This window comes from Artemia sp. Qi Xiang Cuo, chromosome 12 (assembly GCF_049724085.1).
Source record: "Artemia sp. Qi Xiang Cuo chromosome 12, ASM4972408v1, whole genome shotgun sequence".
Taxonomy (NCBI): domain Eukaryota; kingdom Metazoa; phylum Arthropoda; class Branchiopoda; order Anostraca; family Artemiidae; genus Artemia; species Artemia sp. Qi Xiang Cuo.
Window position 1 is genome coordinate 42,475,422 of NC_142805.1, and position 21,259 is coordinate 42,496,680.

Consider the following 21,259-nt stretch of genomic DNA (forward strand, 5'->3'; position numbering starts at 1 on the left):
TAAGTAGTTTTATCTCTTTATATTATTCGTATCTGCTCAAAAGCTATAACCTTACCTTTGACGCCTAGCAAACCATACATCTGAATTTATGTATTATATCAGTAGATAGTTTTCTAATAAAAATTTTTCGAATTAAATTAAACTGAAACATTTCCTTTTCCCCTTCAAGCTCAAGCCCGATTCCTTTTGAAGCAGAGTTTAAGATCCTGGGGCCTTATTTCCTTTTAGGGAAAGACTGAATAGTCCTGCGGAAGACCCATTCTAGCGGAAAAGGGATGATTTCTGGACACAGTATGTGCATTGATGAGTGTTTCCACAAGAGGTGTGATCAACAAATGCCTTTCATCGAACTGTGTAGTATTGTTTATGGTGTAGGAAAAAAAAAAATCTAGGCTAGGGAAAGATTGTGTGGGAGGATGAAGGAAAGTTATTTTTAAAGAAAAGCAAGAGTTTAGGGAATAGTCTACTCTATATAACTCATAAGGGCCGTGAAATGTACTTTGGAAAGAGCAAGAACGATAGCAAGCTGGGAAAGCAAAGAATTAAGCAGGCTTCTAGTTAGATAGATTGAAGGAAATTCATAAGGAATTTGAAGAATTATGTAGAATGAGGTCGTGAATTGGGTCGAGTAATCGACCCAACTTCACCCAACTTCAGGAAGCGGGTCGAGTTTCTTCAGCTGAAAGTTTAGCTGAATATTTGGATGCTTAATATTTTAAGAAAGGAAGTTCAGGTGTTGAATGAGTAATGTTCAGATGTCGATAAAGCTATGGGTTTTGCAATTCAATACGGGTGATTCAGTTGAATACAGAGATAAAAGAGTAACATTTGTATTTTTATCGAATAATAGCGTCCCACAACAACGTTATCATTTACTGTTGAAGATATTCGAGAAGGTATACAAATCATAGGCAGCGCTAGCGCGCTGCCTAAGTAAAGAACGATGTGGGCACAATATATTTTTTCTCCACCCTGGCACTTCGTATCGAAGGAGTTGTCGTAGAAACTTCGAAAAGGGCTCATTCGATTGGAAATGGCAGTGGCTAGTGCCCTTTTTAATAGTTGAAAGTGATTGGAGGGCAACTACCCCCCCCCACGCCCATTATTCCCCCAAACACATCCAATCAAAATTTTGAGTTAGCCATTTTGTTCAGCGTAGTTGATTTCCAGATAGAAAATATGTTTCTGAGGAGGACACCCCCCACAGCCCTCAGGGCAAGGGTTTTAAGTTATGCCCTGGGGGCATATAAGGTTTTTTATAGAAGGCGTTGTCGTAGAAACTTCAAAACAGGCTCATTCGATTGGAAATTCAAAGGGCTAGTGCCCTATTTAATAGTCGAAAGTGATTGGAGGGCAACTAGCCCCCCCCCCCACGCTCATCATTCCCCCAAACACATTCAATCAAAATTTTGAGATAGCCATTTTGTTGAGCGTAGTTGTTTTCCAGATAGAAAATATGTTTTTTGAGGAGGACACTCCCTCACAACCCTCAGGGCAAGGGTTTTAAGTTATGGCCTGGGGGCATATGAGGTTTTTATAGAAGGCGTTGTCGTAGAAATTTCAAAACAGGCTCATTCGATTGAAAATTCAAAGGGCTAGTACGCTTTTTAATAGTCGAAAGTGATTGGAGGGCAACTAGCCCCCCCACGCCCATCATTCTCCCGAACACATCGAATCAAAATTTTGAGAGCCGTGTTGTTCAACGTAGTTTTAAGTTCTGGAAATAAGCTCTTTGAGGATGACAACATCCTCACAGCCCTCAGGACAAGGGTTGTAAGTTATGCCCTGGGGACATATAAAGTTTTTATATTACGCATTGTCGTAGAAACTTCAAAAAGGGCTCATTTGATTAGAAATTGAAATGACTTGTGCCCTTTTTAATAGTCGAAAGTAATTGGAAGGCAACTAATACCGCTTCCATGCCCACCGTTTTCCCAAATACATCCAACCAAAGTTTTGAGATAGCCATGTTGTTCCACGCAGTTAAAGTTCAGAAAATTATTCCTTTGAGCAGGAAATCCCCCAACAGTCTGCAGGGCAAGGGTATAAGTTATGCCCTGGGGGCATATAAGTTTTTATTGAAATCTTTGTCGTAGAAACTTGAAAAAGGGCTCATTAGATTGGAAATTCAAAGGTCTAGTTCCCTTTTTAATAGTCAGAAGTGATTTAAGGGCAACTAGCCCCCCTCTCTCCCCTATCTTTCTCCCAAACACATCCAATCAAATTTGTTCGATAGCCTATTTGTTCAGTGTTGTGCTGTTCCAGATAGAAGTTATGTGTTTGAAGAGAACACTCCCCCACAGCCCTCAGGGCAAGGGTTGTAATTTATGCCCTGGGGGCATATAGGGCTTTTACTGAACGCGTCGTCGTAGACACTTCAAAAATGACTCAATCGGTTGGAAATTGAAATGGCTAGTGCCCTTTTTAATCGTCGAAAGTGATTTGAAGGCAACAAACACCCCTTCCACGCCCACCATTCCCCCAAACAAATCCGATCAAAATTTCTTGATAGCCGTTTTGTTCCACGAAGTTTAAAGTTCAGGAAATTATACCTCTGAGCAGGACACTCCCCATAGTCTTCAGGGCAAGGGTTATAAGTTATGCCCTGGGGGAATATAAGGTTTTTATTGAAATGGGCAACTAAACCCCCTCTCACGCCCGCCATTTCCCCAAACACATCCAATCAAAATTTGTAGATCCATTTTGTTCATCGTAGTCGAAAGTTCTGGAAATTAGGTCTTTTAGGATAAAAACCCAATCAGAGCTTTCAGTGCAAGGGTTGTAATTTGTGCCCTGGGGGCATATATGGTTTACATAGAAAGTTATTGTAGCAATTTCAAAAGGGGCAAAATTGCCCTTTTTAATAGTTGAAAGTGAGTGGAGAGTGATTAACCCCCCTCTCACGCCCTCCATTTCCCCAAACACTTTCAATCAAAGCTTAGAGATAGCCATTTTGTTCAACATAGTTGAAAGTTCTGTAAATACTGTATTTAAGGATGACAAACCCCCTATAATCCCCAGGGCAAAGGTTGTAAGTTATGCCCAGGGGGCATATAAGATTTTTAATGATAGAGTTGTCGTAAAAACTTCAAAAGGGGCTCACTCAATTGGAAATTGAGAGGGATGATTGGATGTGTTTGATTCCCCCAAACACATCCAATCATAATTTTCAGATAGCCATTTTGTTCAACGTTGTAGAAAATTCTGGAAATTAGGTCTGTGAGGATGACACCCCCCCCCATCCAGCCCTCAGGGCGAGGGTTGTAAGTTATCGCATATAAGGTTTTTATGGAAAGTGATGTCGTATAAACTTCAAAAGGGCTTATTTGATTGGAAATTTAAAGGGCTAGTGCCTTTTTTATTAGTTGAAAGTGATGGGAGAAAGACTGACGCCCCTCTCACGCCCACCATTTTCCCAGACACATCCAATCTAAATTTTTAGATAGCCAGTTTGCGTAACGTAGTTGAAAGTTCTGGAAATTATGTCTTAGAGGATGACAACCACCCTCACAGCCCTTAGGCTAAGAGTTGTAATTTATGCCCTGGGGGCATATAAGGTGTTTATAGGAAGTGTTGTCGTAGAAACTCGAAAAAGGCTCATTCGATTGGAATTCGAAAGGCCTAGTACCCTTTTTAATAGTCGAAAGTAATTGGAAGGCTTGACATTTTTATAGTAAAGATCGATGTGGATATAATGTATTATCCTTTTGTTGTTGTTTTGGTTTAGACCAGGGCACTTTGTATCAAAGGAGCTGTCTTAGGAACTTCAAAAAGGGCTCATTCGGTTGAAAATAGAAAGGGTTGATGCCCTTTTTATAAGTCAAAAGGGATTGGATTGTAACTGAACCCCCTTCCCACGCCTACCCTCCCATTTCACTTTATGTTTAAAACTGGATGTTGCCGTAGGATTAAATTCAAATACACGGTGTTAATACTAATTTCCAGTGAGGAATACCAGCAGTATCCCAAGAACGACTAAAGGTATTATGTTCAAACTTTTGGGGCTACTTCTGCTCTTAAAATTTAACCAATTCAAAACAGCGTAAGTGTATCCAAGCTATCAAAGAAAGTAAACAGATTTTTTTTTGCGAATGGTATCAAGTTTTCCATTTCAGGTCAACTAGAGGAGGTATGAAACTAAATTAAACATTACTATTTTGTGTCCAGATTTTTAAGAGGGTGTATGTTGTCAAAAATTGCTGAAAAATTTTCTCCAGCATACAAATTGCAGGCCAAACTATAAATTCTTAAAAAAATGAAAAGATTTAAAGTATTATTTTCTTTTTCTCTGAAAAAAGACTATGTCAATATAAAACGAACAGAAATTATTTAAAAAATTTGAAGATTTTAGAACTTTAAAATACAAAACTTGAAGATTTACAAGCAGATATTTCAGGTAAAGAAAATATTCGTGCTTCTATTATTATTTGTGCAAAAATAGGTTTTTTCGTTTTCCATTGTGTTGCAAAAACATTTTATCCGTTTTATGCATTTTCCTTTCGTTTTGATTGTAAACGGAAAAGCAGCTTGTTTGTAAAAAAACAAAACAATTTACATAATAAGCCGAGACAGATTGGTCACCACTCAAAACAGTTTTACAAATACCCATAATATCAAAATTTGATGAAGATTTCTAAATTAAATGCAGAGTATCTAAATATCCTGGAGTTAGGTATTAATTCTACGAGCGAAGACGCAGTGACATGTCTGAACTAACTTATTTCGGCAATAAATAAGTACTTTTACAAAGCGGCTTTGAAGACATAAATCTTCACATCCAATTTGAGCCTCTAAATGTTCATCAGTACCGAGCGGATTATTTAGAAGGGTCATAAACAAAGAAAATTACTCCAAAATAAATGTACAAATAAACCAATGTCTTCATCCAAAAAAAAATAAAACTGAAGAAAAATAATGTGAAAATAAGGTGATACAAGAAGCGTAAATGATCAACTGATTAAATTTTACTGAATATTAAAGGGTGTCAACAACTCACAATATGCGTATTGGATAGCTATCACCTAGCTTACGATTGTAAACATGATTGCGACCTGTCCATGCGTTCAGAACACCATATCTGTCCCTCACATCCTCAGGAATCGCTTCTTTCATTTCCGTTAGACATACAGTTGCAAAGATGCCCCAATTCTCCATCTTTGATTCCGATCGGAAAACAGTGCAGGCCCTTCATTACAAAGAATGACGTCTTTAGATATCACCTCATCTCAGTACATAAACAGAGTACATATAACCAATGTTTAACTTTGTACAGCAAATTTTAATAATAATGATACTAGATGAAAACTATTTTTAAACTAAGAAAAAGCCAATGATACTCATCAGTCTTTACAGATTGTAGCCTACTCTAGGCGCACTTATCATTGAATTTGGTATGATCTTGCCTCGTCTTTCCGATGTCAAAATAATCTTTATCGCATTGAATAATATAGTTTTGGATCTTTTGCAATCGATTTTAGAAACTCTTGTATTTATATTTTTTTATTTATACCAACTCACTAAACAAAAGTTGCTATAACCTTCCTTCCGTTGTCCCATACTAGTTTAAACTGCAGTTTCAATGCTATTATTATTATTATTTTTTTCTTGATGGCCGAATTGGGGTTGTTGATCATGCCGAATTCTAAGAGAGGAATCAGTTTTCCATAATTTCTATGACGAATGATATTATTAAGAAAAAAGAAGAATAGAAAGTTTTTTTATATATATATTATATATATATATATATATATATATATATATATATATATATATATATATATATATATATATATATATATATATATATATATATATATATATATATATATATATATTTATCAAAGAGAAATTTTGCTTCTTTGTGCCCACATTTTGCTTGTAAAATTTTAACCTTGTTTCAAGTTTGTTAACCTTGTAAATTTTTGTTTTTTTAGGGATGAGGTACTTGTGAAAAATGAAGGGATGTATACGCAGACGATGAAAGTCAACTGTCAAAAAGTGGTAGCCCATTTAGTCAGTGAATTCTGGGGTATGAGTGTACCTTCCTTTTTAGCTCTCTTCAAGCTTCTTGTATTTTGTATATATATAATATATATATATATATATATATATATATATATATATATATATATATATATATATATATATATATATATATATATATATATATATATATATATATATATATATATATATATATATATATATATATATATATATATATATATATATATATATATATATATATATATATATATATATATATATATATATATATATATATATATATATATATATATATATATATATATATATATATATATATATATATATATATACGTATATATATTAAGGCCCAGTAAGCAGATGACAAGCATCTTGTATTTTCACATGCAAAGCTCTTTTTTATTTATTTTTTTCCTTGTGATTAAAACTAACTGACCCTGGCTACGATTTCGAAATGTGTTGGTTGTGTTAAATTTGAATATTTATTTATTTTTAGCTATGTTAATTATAACCCCCTTAAAAGTTTTTGTCACTACAGAATCTTAAAAGTATCCAAACCAAAATTCAGGGTGAAATGTAAGAGGTTGTAATCAACAAAAATGAACTGTAAAGGTCTTTTTAAAATATATTCTATCATGTCATAAGCTATATTTTCTTAGCTGACCGGAATTGAGATTAAAAAGTTTGCTTAGCCTGATTAAATTTTCCCATGAGTCACTTCAAAAATGAAAGATAGGCCTTGAGGCCTGGATGGACGCAGCTGTTTCTTCAAATGTTTTAGTTTTGTCGTGTAAAACTCTCGTACTTAAATCTTATTAATTCTGCTAATGATAATATTACTGCTAATGCCTCACTGTAACACCAAATTCCCTGAAGCCAACACAGCTGTGCACCCTCCCGTTTAGCCCTAATACATTAAAAACTTCCCTCTTAATTCCTTCCTAGAAAGTTCCAATTCCTTTTGAATCCTTTGATTTGAACTCTTCCCTTGCCATTCGGAGATACCCCGATTTTTTTGGCCCTAGGTCATGAACCAAGAAGCGAAACCTCTGGCAATCTTTCGCATAATCGTCCCAAAAAAGCTCGAAATTAGAGATAACCCATAAAATGAAAACAAAAATTGAAGAAGAGAAATTGAGGGTAATTTCAGTCAATAGAAAAAGGAAAGATAAGCATACAGATATCTCAATCAAGACCTCTGATTTAATTTAGTGTTTGTTTTTTAGTTTTTTTATTGTGTCCTTGGAACTTCTATGTGCATGTTTTCTACTCTCGTTTACCTTTATGCACTGAGGACGGTCGAGTGAAGGCCTCGACAGAAAAATCGGCACATTTCTCCATGTTTTTTTCATTGGTTGGAATTATCCTTACTCTTTCTTCTTCATTTGGTCATGCATAGTCAGCGTGGTCTTAGAAATTATTAACGATAATCCACAATGAATTCCAAGGTTGAATTTTGTCAATTTTAGGTTCAAAAATGATACGTCTGTCAAGTCTTTTGTTCATTTGGCAACAGGGAAGGCTTGTTGTTATAAATTGATTTTTCGTCCTATCACTGTTGGAACACACATACTGTTAGCACCTAACTATAACGTTAGCTAAAGTTTCCCAAATCTGCTTAAAAAGCTATAATAATTGTCGTTGATGAGATCTAAACTAATGTGATGTAAAAGATAACGTCATTTCTTTCTTCTTCTACTTTCCTTCTTTTTTTTTCTTTTTTCCTTTTTTTTCCTTTTTTTTCAATGGACTGAGAGTATACTCGTTTTACTAAACCAATTTCCAAAGACCAATTTAGTTTCAGAATTGTAAAAGAGAAATATGCAATCTAATTATTCGTTTCAGCCGGTCTTGATGTATCTACCACTTTTAATCCTTTTTTTCAACGAAGAAAGATGAACTATGAATTTCGTAACAATCAGGATGTAGTGAAATACACTGAAGAAGCTGATGAAAACTATGGTAAGTTTTTCTAGCTACTTATTGTAGGACAGACTCTTGTACATACTAAATGTGTTTTATTCCAATGTTGTTGTGTCAGTTCCATTCAGTTTATCCCAAAATAATAAATTAATAGTATTAATTTATAATATTATTATTATATAATTATAATATTATAATTATATAATAATATAAGTATATAGTAATATTTATATGTTATTATTATTATATTATTATATAATTATAATATTATTAATATAATTATTTTATGATATAAGAGTTAGCTATTTAATGAGGAAAACCGTAATATCGAGGAGTGGATAAAATATGGAATTCTTGGGAGCCTGCGTAATGATTTGGGACAAATAGCTTAATGACTTGTAAAAAAAAGCTCTACCAACTGCTCGAACTCTCAAGACTAACTTATTGATAATTTAAAATCAGGTTTTATTGTTATCCTATAAAGTTAACATTTGTCAAATTTTCCTGGGGGTGAAGGGGTCCTACATAACAATCCGTTAGTAAGGATTTACTTCCGAATGCGGAAGTATCAATTAAAGAGTTAAAATCAGGTGGAAAAGTAAGCACCCTGGGATTACAAAATGTGAATATTTTTGGGAACTGCAGTTTATTTTTCTTGCATTTTTCAAACATTTTCTTGGGTTTTTCAATACATTCAAGAGGGTAATCCCAGTTCCCTGACTGTAATCTTTGGATGAAATAAATAAATTTATCTTTTGGAAGAAGCCCATTCGACATTAATTGACAAAATTGTATGGTTTCATGTAACTGAGAGAATAAAGTAGGCTTTAATTTGTGTGTTATACTGAATGACAATTAATCTTGCTTTATTACAGCTTCTAGTTTAAACTTATTACAATAATAAGGTCCTTGGGATTATAGCACTGGGGATTACTTCTCCTTCCTCCCACTTACTCTAAAGTTTCTGCCTTTGCCTATTCAAAAAAAAATTCGCAAATACTTTAAGTCATTGAATCTTGTTCCAAGCATAATCTAAAGATATGCTTGTTTTGCCAGCCTTTGTTTTAGCCCCTTGTAGACCACGCATTTTGTTATAAAATTGACTGAGGGTTGGGTGTAGTAGTGAATCCCATTCTCTCTCGGTGCACTTGTTGTTGTTTACATATTGTTTACATGTTGTTGTTGTTGTTTACATGTTGTTTACATGTTGTGTTACAATAAATAAGCTGTTGTTCTGTCATGACCGAGGGTCAAATAATTTAAAAAGCCATCTGGCTTTTGTCACTGTAGTTAGGGAGGGGTTTAGAAGAATCTCAAGGCAAAAACCAATACATCAATGTCAAGCTGTATTCAACTCTGTCTAATGGTGTCACATTTGAGCCTCCATATTTACAATTCAAACACAACTGGCTGATATGGTAATTTAAACTGATGAGCTTGGCTTGCAATATATATACATACTCAAACATATAGCTTACATATCACTAATTTACATGTACAATATTAAAATAATGTGAAATAATATTAATATATACAATTATTAATACAAATTACAGCACTAAGTGTAGCTTAGTATCTACAATAAAACGGCCTAATACTTCCACAGATTTTTTCCTAGCCCATGGTGGTGCCAGTGCATGGCCCAGGATACTTCTGAGCGTGAATGCACCAAAATACTTTAGGCAAGCTTTTTTCAGTGACAATCTCTGTGCCTCATACTTTTTAAAATACATTAAAATATACCTAACATCCTCTTCTACATTGCAGACCTCACATAAAGGAGAGTCGACTGACTCCCATTTAAATAATACACTCCTAATTCGAGCACGGCCTGTTCTGAGCCTGAATATACTGATAGCCAGGTGTCGTACTGGGTGACATAGATCAGGAGGTGGGGTACCATAATCATACAAATCAAGGATCTGGTTCTGAGACCTTTGACCAAAAACCTCTTTCTCCTTTTCCTTTAGCAACTTATCATAATAACATAAGAAATCATTCACTGAATACTGACAAACTAATTTCTCCCCATACCTAGCACCCTATTTTGCCAGCTTATCTGCCTGCTCATTTCCCCTAATTCCAACTTGTGCTGGTACCCATGTTGCAACAATATCATACTTGGCTGTCATCAGTTTTAGCAGTATCTTTTCTAAAAGCAGCACTGATTTTCTTGCTGGCCTATGACCATACATCAAATGATTCAGCACTGAAAGTGAGTCACTACATATCAAATATTACCTACTGGCAAAGCACTTGCAATAAATTCAAACGCTTTCAATAGTGCATACAACTCAAATGAAAATATTGACAACTTCTCTGTTGCTTTGAGAGACAGTGCATGACTGAGCCCAAGGACCACAACTGCAGCCCCACCCCAGTGGCAAAGCATGATCCATCAGTGAATACCATTTTATGTCCAGTCTGTATCGACTGCTCTACCCATTCATGCCACCTAGCTCTTGCCATCTCTGGTGGTTACTCTGGGCTACCCCTTGAGAATGGGGGTAGTCCTATATTTGACTTTATACCTGTACTAGAAGCTGAACCTACCTCATCAGTAACATCAGGAGCTGGGATAGGAGCAGGTGTTTCAGAGATGTGTTTCACCATTCGACAGTATGGTGGAATTGATTTTGGTTGGAATCTTTGGTTCTGATCATACGTTTCAATAAGTTCTTTTTAGATAATGTCATTTGGGATCAACATCTTCCGTGTAAAATATTGTGCTTCTAATTTCTTCATTCTAGTTTCTAATGTTGTCAGTCCTAGTTCACAGTATATTGCAGGTAGGGGGGTTGATTTTAGGCATCCGAGAATTTTCCTCAGTATACAATGCAGGGCTGCGTCCATTTTTTTCAGGAGTTGTGCAGGTGCTTCTCGGTATAGGAGGCAGCCATAATCCAGCTTGCTTATTACAACTGCTTTCACAAGCTGGGTGGCAAAAGAGGAAGGGGCTCCTCTCTTAGATAAGCAAATAGCATTGACAAAGTTGGCTCTGCTCTTGAGGTTTCCAATTAAATAATTTACATTGCGAGTCCATGAGAGTGAAGTGTCAAAAGTCACCCCAAGGTAGCAGAACTTTTCAACTGCTGGGACTGTGGTGCCATTGATTGAGAGCCTTGGTGTTGAATAAATATTTGTTCTTGTGATGAGGAGCACTGCTGACTTAGCAGGAGAGAATTCCATGTTGTTGACAGTTGCCCATAAACTAAGATAATCAAGACCCTTCTGGACAGCAGCTTGCAGGACATGCTTATCTCTTGAAGTTGCAACAAGTGCAATATCATCAGCATACATATACACATTGCATCCCAGAATATGTTCAAAACTAATATCACTGCAATAAATAAGGAAGAGGAGTGGAGTACCCCCCCCCCCCCCTCCCCTTGCGATACTCCCACATCTGGCTTAGTTCTTGATGGAGATTTACTCTCTCCCATATGGATATCCAGTCCCCGGCTTCTCAAGTAATCTTCTATCCACATTCTCAGTTCTAGGCAGATTTGGAAAGACTGTAACTTTCCCATCAGGTTATCCACACTAACCCTATCAAAAGCAGCCCTCATATCCAAGAAGACTGCTTGTGTCTCCTTACCCTGCTTGAAACCAAATTTTATCTGGTGGTCTAACCTTAGAAGTGCATCTGTGGTTCCTCTATTAGGGAGAAAACCAAATTGTTCATGTTGGAGTGAATTTGGTAGTTCTGGGAGGATTCTTAACTTAACAAGGTGTTCCATAAGTTTGCAAAGGCATGATGTGAGGGCTATAGGTCTGTAGGAGGCTGGAAGTTTTGGATCCTTTCGTGTCTTCAATATAGGAATTACTGTGGCTTTCTTCCACTGCTTTGGAACTGTTGATGTTTCTGAGACTTGTTGAACAAAGCTGTAATGATGTCTACTGTTTTGGGGCTAATGTTCCTTAACATTTGATTGTGTATCAAGTCAGGTCCCATTGCACCTGATTTCAGTCTCTTAGTTTGCTGAATAACTTCTGATACAGAAAAGGCTCAAAAGATATGTTGTATTTGGTAGAGTGGGTCTTTTGGTGATGTTTGCACTTTCTGGTGCTTGTTCAGTGAACTGGTCCAGAAGAACATTGAATTTTTCTTGGGTTGAGGTAATTGGAATGCCATTCTCATGGCATCCCATGGCATGCCATTTCTCAGGAGGACTGGGGGTTCCTTCCTTGTTTTCTTTTTCCCCACAAATGCTTGGAAGCTTCGCCACAGATCTCTAATAGAAGTTGACTTTTTGAACTTTGTCTCAATAAGAGAGGTCCAGGTTGCAGTTGTTTCTTGGATTATGGTCTGGTGGAGTTTTGCTAACTTTTTATTCAGTTCAATACGGTTTTCTGTGCTAGGGTTCTGCTTGATCTTGTTCACAGCTTGTTTCTTCTCAATGTGGGCTTTTTGTCATGTTGAATTCCATCCAGGGATTGAGTTGAGCTTTTTTCCTTAAATTTCTTAAAACCAAATACCTTCTGACCTGCCCTGATTAGGGTGTTGGTGATTGTGTCTGTCAGTTCATCTGTAGTCATGGCAGCTGTATCTTGAGTTTTGTTAAGCTGCTGGTCAACTTCATATCTCCAGGCTGGCCACATCTCTTCTTTAAAATTTCATAGTTTCAATTCTTGTACTTGGTATGTGTTCCTATGCTCCTCAAGTATGTGAAAAGTAGTTAACACTGGATAGTGATCTGATGAGAAAGTGTCTGGGATTCTAATGCTGAATTCAGTTGATAGGTTTGTGGAAGCCAAGGTCAAGTCAATTGTAGATGTTTTTCCAGTTGTTTTATTAGAGTCTTGTACCAAGATCCAGGGGGGTGAGTAAGCATGTCAAGAAGGCTGGATCAATGATAATGTTGATCAGTTCATTTGACTTGTGATCCTGAGGTGATACTGTATCCCACATGGGATACATTGTGGAGGTTGAAATCTCCAGCCAATATTTTTGAGTCTTCACAACTATTCGGAACCTCCTTTAGTTGTTTCACATCAAAGTTTCCTGTAGAACTGTTATAATAGTTAACAATACTTATCAAATTTTCCTTGAATTTTACTTTAATTGATCCTATTTCATTTCTTCCTGGTACATTAGGCTGCACGATATGGGCAAGGCAATCTTTAACCAAGGTTATGAGCCCACCCCCAGTTCCCTGGTCCCTGTCCCACCTTTCTGCAGTATATCCTCGGAACTTTGGTGTAGCTTTTTCTGCAGTAAGGAACGTTTCTTGTAGCAAGACTAAATCTGGTTGTAGCCTGAGGATGAGATTACGGAGCTCAATTACCTTTGTCCTTCCCAAGGTGCACTTACTGAAATGACCCAAAATATTGCTTTCATATCTTTTTCTTCTTCTTTTAGTGTCCAATCTTTTGTTGGATACTTAGCTAAAGTTGATATCACACCGAATACCTCAAGTCATGGCCTACTTTGGATTCAGTCTTTCAGATACCTTTAATTGTTTAAATTCAATTTTCTTTTAGTGATGCATTTTAACTTTTATGTTTTACATCGAATATTAATAAAAGGAGTCCTGAAGGCTCCTTTTCTCTAGAGTCTGCAAATGCAATGCATGACAATTCTATATATTGAATTTAAGTTTTGCTAAATGAAAATGCTATGTTTTGAAACTAAAAATGCTCTAAAAAATTTCAAAAAAGATTTTAGCTGTCAGACAAAATTACAGCTATGGAAACAAAAATTAACATAAATGGTGTCAAAAAGTATTTCCTCTTGCTGCACCAGTTTAAAACCTCCAATGAAACTAATTTATCTTGCAATGGGAGGTTTCTTTTTGAAGATTATCAGCTTATCAACGCGTTAGGAAAACGCTTTTAAGCAAACACTGAAAATAAGTAAGTAAGTTTTATGGTGGTAAAAGTTCTAGGGCCATGGCAATATATATATATATATATATATATATATATATATATATATATATATATATATATATATATATATATATATATATATATATATATATATACTTCTAAATAATTGACATTACAAAAACAAAGGAAAACACAAATCAAGAAATCTACCTCTGTTTCCATTGCACTTCTGTGTGAAACTGAAAAATCGTTCTAAATTTTTAACATCAGCAAAATATTCATCACTCATTACATTCACCAGCAATTTCTCATCAAACCTATATTCCTAATACACTTCATTTCGCACCTCACATAGTTCTTCACACTCGTGCATCACACTCGTTCATACTTCCACACATCAGGCAGAAGTAAGGACAATCCTGCCCCGCCTCCTCTCTAAATAATTCCTTCTTACCCCAAGTGGTAAACTAAACCCCCTAAACCCAATAATATACTTCAGTTGCTCCTCCTTTAAACTCACCTTAAACAAAATCCCTTCAGCCCGTAGTTGTCAGACTTTACCCTATCTTTTTTTCTTTATTATTGTACAATTCTCTTTTATCATAGAGACAGTCCTTTTCGAAGATCACCTATTACAGTCTATCAAAGGGTTCGAAAAAGACCTTCAGACAGATATTGAGAAATGCAAGACTTGTTGTAATTTTTCCCAATCGAAGTTAATTTTTTCTGCTTCCTTTATCATTACATATATTTCTTTTTTGTTACAGAGACATCGCCGCAGCCAATAACTTCAACTCGAAAATCTAAACCATCAAACAAGATGCTGAAGTATGTTGACAAGTTTTCCGCTGAAACAATGGACATGGGTCGTATCTCAGTAAGTTTACATGTTTTTATATATGTGTTTTATATATATATATATATATATATATATATATATATATATATATATATATATATATATATATATATATATATATATATATATATATATATATATATATGAATCAAGTTGAGAGATTAGCAAATATAAACAACAAAGAATTTCCCAACCACAAGGCCACTCTTTGCGAACAAATCGCTTCAATCTATTTTATTAAAGGCTGGATAAGAGTACTTTGACATGTCTTCTGATTCGGAATGATCGTACCCCTTAATTGAATTCTACCAAAGATCTCTCAAAAAGTCAAAAGAAACGAAGGATGCAACCGATTAGACTTGGATTAGGGTATTATACTAGAAATTGAAATATTTGAATTTTCATTTGAGTGATAGCAAGGGAAGAACCATTCCAGACCACTTGTTAGTGGCTTGACTTCAGTTAGTTTAACTATGTAACGATTATGTCTAATCATTATAATATTCTTTTGTTTTATCTGTTTCATAATGTAAAGATTATGTCTAATTATTATAATATTCTTTTGTTTTATCTGTTTCAGCCCGAAGGACTCTGAGGTCCATATTCTTCTCCTAGAGATTTTGATATGTGCCTGGATAAACGTAAATTAGTATTAATTTTAATCAATATTAGCTAGAAGAGTAATATCGATTTGGTGATAATAGATGTGAAAGTAGTCAATAGTGCTTCATTGTCGAAAAATCGTTGATAACGGTATTTGCGGGTAATTCCGCAGCAAAACACAGTTTTTCGTATCAAAAGTATGTCGTTGTCTTTTTAATCTAAGCAGTTACTAAAGCTGAGTTTGAATTACTCAGACACGAATTTACATCAGTAATAACTTAAGAAATGCCTTAAATTTGAGGGATCTATTGTAAATGCACTTTCATTTGCTAAGAACTATTGATGAGATCAAATTGCAAGATTTACAAAACTAACTGATGGGCTGATGATTCCTAGAAGGAGTTTAAACCACACAAATATGTGTAAATTTTTTCGTATTTGAGCCCGACACTTTCCAAAAATTATGCTTATTTACCTTAAATAGTTAAACATAAATATAAATATATAATATGCGGGCATATAAAAATACGCGGAATTGTGTAATTCTTTTTTAATATTTCTATTAAAAAGTATTTATAATCAACATAACCTCTATCGAGGCTTATGCTATAGTCCAGGCAAGAATTCCATCCTTTTAGACCAGTTTTGAGGAAATCTGGAGACCCTTTAATGAGCCGTGTTTTTGTTAAAGTGGATGCCTCTAAACTGTTCCTTTAGGTTTGGGAACAAGCAAATTTCTACGGAGCTAGGTGTGTTCTATAAGGTGGATTTGGCAGTAATTCCCACTGAAATTCCCTCGGGTCTTTTTTTGTAACACTTGAAGAATGTGCTGGGACCTACTCATGGTGGAAGAGTATTCTACAATGGAGCTATCTTGGACGTTTTTTAGCTTATTCTGAAATTTTTTCATAACAGGCTCTTATGGCAGTTTAAAATTTTTAGAGGCCTATGAGTACGACTCCACAAAACAGTTGGCATTACCTTGTTGACAGAAATTCTGCGTATTATTTTGGATGCCCATATGTATAGTTTTGTGTATAGTGTTTATATATAGTTTTTTATGCTTAGAACAATTACTTTCTTCCGATACTTTAGCAAATCTTTATATCATCATTAGTTCTTGTGGTGTTACAAAATAACTATCTTTTAGGAAATAAAAATGAGAATTGATTTAAGAATATGTTGACAATTTTCATGGTAGAAAGAAGAACTAAAAAATAATATTGATACTTTCTTTATTGATACTGTAACAAAATGTGCTCCAAGGTGTAGTTTAACTTAAATTATATGAGAAGCAAGTAAAACCAATCCTGTTACAGCTTCAGACGAACAAATCAATGTGGAACCATTAACTAAAACTGGGATTATTGGAGCAACATTTTAACGAAACAGGAACAGGATAAATATTATAAATGCTTAATCGTAAAATGATCCGGCCTACATAGGCACATGCGCAGTGGTAAGGGCCCTCACTCACAAAGTCTTGAAATTTTACGATTCACAATCTGTAATATTTTCTTTGTTTTTTTTTTTAAGTTTCAATTCCTTCTCCTCTGAAATAGATTCTTCTGCACATACCCGATCATACTGCTTCTTCTTCTTTTTTTTACTTGTCTTTCTTTTTCAGCTTCCAGCTAAAAGTCCTCTGCCCCTTGAAGAGGAATGGTATTTAACTGAAGACGAAATTGAGTGTGATCTTGGAGATAAACATGATAAACCGAATAAAGGAGACAATTTTGATTTTGGCTCAGATTTCATTGATCAGTTACTTCGTAGTGATTACGAAAGTGTCACCGGAACAAGTTCAAATAATTCTCATCTTCAGGGAAATAGCGAACCGGCTGCAAAGGCTGAAGGTCTAGAATATGTAGATTTTGAAGAGGACTGGGAATCGTGGACCGCCTCGTCTGAGATTCATCAGCAGGGCAATGTTTCAAATACCACGTGTCACAAAACAAAACTGGATGAATATGTAGGTGATCCGACATCATCCAAGTTGTCAACGAGTTACGATCTCGCTCCTGATAGTTTTTCTTGTGACTGGGAAGATTGGGAAGTTCGTGTCGGTGCTGAATATATTGATAATTCCAGCTTAAATTCTAGTAAACCTAACAATGTAGATGAAGAAATCAGCAATAACCTTAATGCCTGTGAAGACATTCGTCAAAGTACTAAGCGAGCGAATAATTATTCGCTGATTTTGAATGGTGATATAGAGCCGAAGGAGAAGAGAAGTCGCTCCTTATTCACAGGCTCTATCCCAGCAGAATTCAACAAGAGAGATGAATTTAATAAGGGTATATTAGAAGCATCGGTATTTAACAGTGGAAGTTCAGTGCTTGTCCAGAATCCAACAGGCTCTCTTGATTCCAGCCAGAAGAACTCTTATCTAAATGCTCATAGTTCTGATGGGTTTGCTGAAACCAATACCTCTCTTCCATTTTCTTATAAGAAGAAAACCCGAGAGAAGAAAATTCGCATCCTACCTGCTACCGATCTTGTTTCAAAGGATATGGGCTTGGAGCTCGTACCTGAGCAAGGTGTAACAAAAGTGCTGCATTCTCAAGACAAAACCAAGAATTTTAATGACCCGAGACATCAGCCAGGTCCTTCAGCAAACCATTCAGAAGTTAACGTTCCTTGCGAAAAGCCGTGTCAAAGTGTGGTTAACAATAGAGTAAAGCGAATTATTTTTGAAAAGAAACAGTCTCTACCTACTAAACAGGAACGTATATTCATTATGGCTGAAAAAATTGAAACAAATCGTTCATCAGCCGGAGGAAATTTTTCAAACAACTTTCCAGTTGATTCTGTTCCCAAGAATCCTATCCTAATGGAAAGATATTCTACCATGCCTTCAAAACCAGCTGTTTCTGGATCATTTAAGGCTTTTCCCAAGGAGACAGAAATAGTGCGAAGACCCAGCGCTAAAGAGCTGTACGGTTTCAATAATACTTCTCTCGGCAATGGCTATGAACTCATGGAAACTTTCGATTTTTCTAAAACGGAAACCATCCTAAAAAGAGATAACTTTGTTCAAAATATTTGTTTGAATAGTTCGGATACAATCAAAGCAAGTAACGTGTCAAAAACTTATGCAGGGCAAGGCAAAGATAAAATTGAGCTAGCTTATGTATATGACAATGATGCTAAAGGCATTAGCTACTTGAACCCAGACCCTTGTAATGAAGAATTTGATCCAAGACTGTCCAGATCTTATGGCCCAACCATGAGTATACAGGAGGAAAGTCCTCAAAGCAGTGGCAACAGAAATTTTTCTTCTGGATTAGGTGCACTTCATGACTTCATCCCCGTGTTTCACGAATCTAGACCAGTGAAATCTGAAAACTATGTTTTGACTATGAACATACCAGAACAAATTATTCAAAGCAGTGATAAGCGCAACTGTGGTCCTAGGCCCTATCAAGATACCGACAGATATCATCATAGACCAATGAGACGTCATGATTATGATTCAACTTTCAGAATACCTGAACAAAATCCTCTAAGCGGCCCTAAGGAATATCGTATTCCTAGATTTGATACTGGTAGCAGCAATAGCTCTATTTTCTATGATCCCAGAGTGGCTAGGTCGCGTAATTTTAACTCAACTACAAAGGAACACCAACAAAGTCCTCAAAGAAGTGGTGAAACAAGTTTTGTTCCTAGATCAAGTAATGGTAACGACAGTAGCCCCATGATGCGTTATGCTAGACCGGTGAGATTCCATAATTATGATTCAACTGTAAAGATTCTGGAACGAAATCCTCACAGCAATGCGGAAGGCGATTTTGCTCCTAGATTAGACACAGGCAAGGATTGTAGCACTGTGCTCTATCATTCTAGATCGATGAGACGTCAAGATTTTGATTCGTATGTACAAATGCCTGAAGAAGCTGATCAGAGCTATGACGACATTAGTTTTATTCCTAGAATGGATACATATAATGGCAGCAGCCCTGTGATCCGTGATGCTGAACCGGCGACGTCTCACAGTTTTACTTCAAAGGTAAATGTATCGAACCTAAGTTCTCAAAGTGATTATAAAAGAAGCATTGCTCCTGGATGCATTACGGGCTTTGACAGTAGGCTCATGACACCAAGTAAACTAAGTTTGCCTGAAAATTACTTATCAGATAGCAATGTAGAAAGGAACGTTCGAGACGTAAAAGAAATGATTTTCAAGAAACATTCTGAATTGCCCATTGAGTGGGCTAATGATGTCAATTTAAAAAATTGTTCAATTCAGAAAGAATTTGCTAATTCTAATAATTGTTTGAAGCCACCAGAAAACTGGAACTACAACGAAAGATGTGGTGCAGCAACCTCTGGGCATTTGAGGAACAATGGGCTCAATTCCTCACCAACTAGAAATGCTAAAAAAAATACTAATGCTTCATTTTCAAATAATATAACTGTTTCAAGGCATCTAGATGGCCCCATCACTTCTTCCACCAACAATGGAACCGACCACGCAACTGCAATAAACACACACGACTCTCCAATTAATTGTATTTCTGATGAAACGCGAAACTATGAGACAAGTCTATTATCCCATGAACATTTTCTACCCTCTCAAACTGAGGAAGGGGAAATTCTACCATCTCTGATTACATTAAACGAAGACAATTCCTCCAAAGTATTACCACGTCACACCATATCGCCTCCAGGCGCTTTTCATGCCTGTGCTCCTGTTGATGAAAGCCTTATTTCAAATCATACAAATGGCGATAAGTTATCTGAACTATTGAATTGCATTGAAGCTGACTTACCTCCGCATTTTCCTGAAAATTCTGTTGAATCACATTTTACTGAGGAGTCGCCATTTGGTAAATCACCTATGACGCCGTTTGCATCCTCCCGATGTTTTTCTGCGAGTGACAATAAAGGACCCCCGGTTTTTGATGCTACCTTAGATACTGATTCTTTAAACTTGAGCAGCTGCGGTAGAGAAGAACCGGCGGCTGAAGTTGTAGAAAAACTGAACGGTGGTGAATTTGGTTATTCAAATCCATTTAAAGCTGCAGATGCCGAAGAGCTGTTTTTTCAGCCAGGAAAAACCAGTTCGGAAATGAAAACTTGTATAGACATCAAATCATGTTTAAATGTTTCCAAGGTCTCGAAAAATCCGAAGCATATAAATAAAAACATAGATTTTACAAACACAGCTGAGCCGAAAATTGGCTCCAGTAACTCATTTTTAGATATGATTCTAGCCAAAGATAGCAATTCATGCAACATTGATGAAAAATCCGACGAAGTTCCCGAACCATCCGCAGTAAGATACAAAAGAGCTATTCAAATGACGTTTCGTACTGGGGCTGCAGGATTCAACCCTTTAACACTCTCTTCTTCAAAGCCTAAGTCAATTGTAAAATTAGACCCATCTGCTGATGTATTCTTCTCTCGCATGGGAATAATGGGTCGGATTTCTGATACTTTTTTAAAATCGGATAAAGTCTCTTCGGAAGTATCTAACTGGAAGACTGAAAATGGTCTCGTTGAAGAGATGCAGAATAACAAAGGAAGTTCAAATGATGTACCTGAGTCTATTAAAAATGTACAACTCGAACGCGGCAAAACAAAGAAGCTTATTAAGCTTCGAGAGGTCTTTCAATTTGAAAAGCGATCTGCCGAATTCGCTGTAGAAGAAGAAAATGTTTAACATGAATTCTAAGTTTTATGTTATACTGATACTATACTCAAGAGTGTATTCAGGATTTAAGTTTGAGGGGGGGGGGCTTTACAAAAAGAATTCTTAAAATGCATAAACAATTTGCGTATTAGTATTTTTGTTACGTTTTTAAGAGTCGACAAAATTTCGGGGATGGGGAGTCCCTGACCTCCCTCTGGATACGGCCTTGACTATACTCCTAAGTATTCAGACAGGTTTGCTTTGCTCGTCAGTAGAGTTCCATGGAAAACATATTTTATTCAATATGACAGCGGGACCAATTTGATTTGTTTTTTGTTTTTTTTTTTGTTTTTGTTTTTTTCAAGAATCCTTAGTTTTTCAATTTGTATTTTAATATTTTC

At 35.9% G+C, this 21,259-nt stretch overlaps 1 protein-coding gene across 1 annotated transcript in view; it reads left to right on the forward strand.

Annotated features, from left to right (window-relative positions):
* LOC148946136 (uncharacterized) overlaps positions 1-20,969 on the forward strand; it is a 52,604-nt gene extending 31,635 nt beyond the window's left edge. The window contains exons 9-12 of the mRNA XM_089098161.1: positions 5,934-6,028; positions 7,852-7,968; positions 14,529-14,638; positions 16,851-20,969. Of these exons, the coding sequence (XP_088954287.1) occupies positions 5,934-6,028; positions 7,852-7,968; positions 14,529-14,638; positions 16,851-20,888 (4,360 nt within the window). The 3' untranslated portion in view covers positions 20,889-20,969. The remainder of the gene's footprint in view (positions 1-5,933; positions 6,029-7,851; positions 7,969-14,528; positions 14,639-16,850) is intronic.
* Positions 20,970-21,259: the final 290 nt, after the last annotated feature.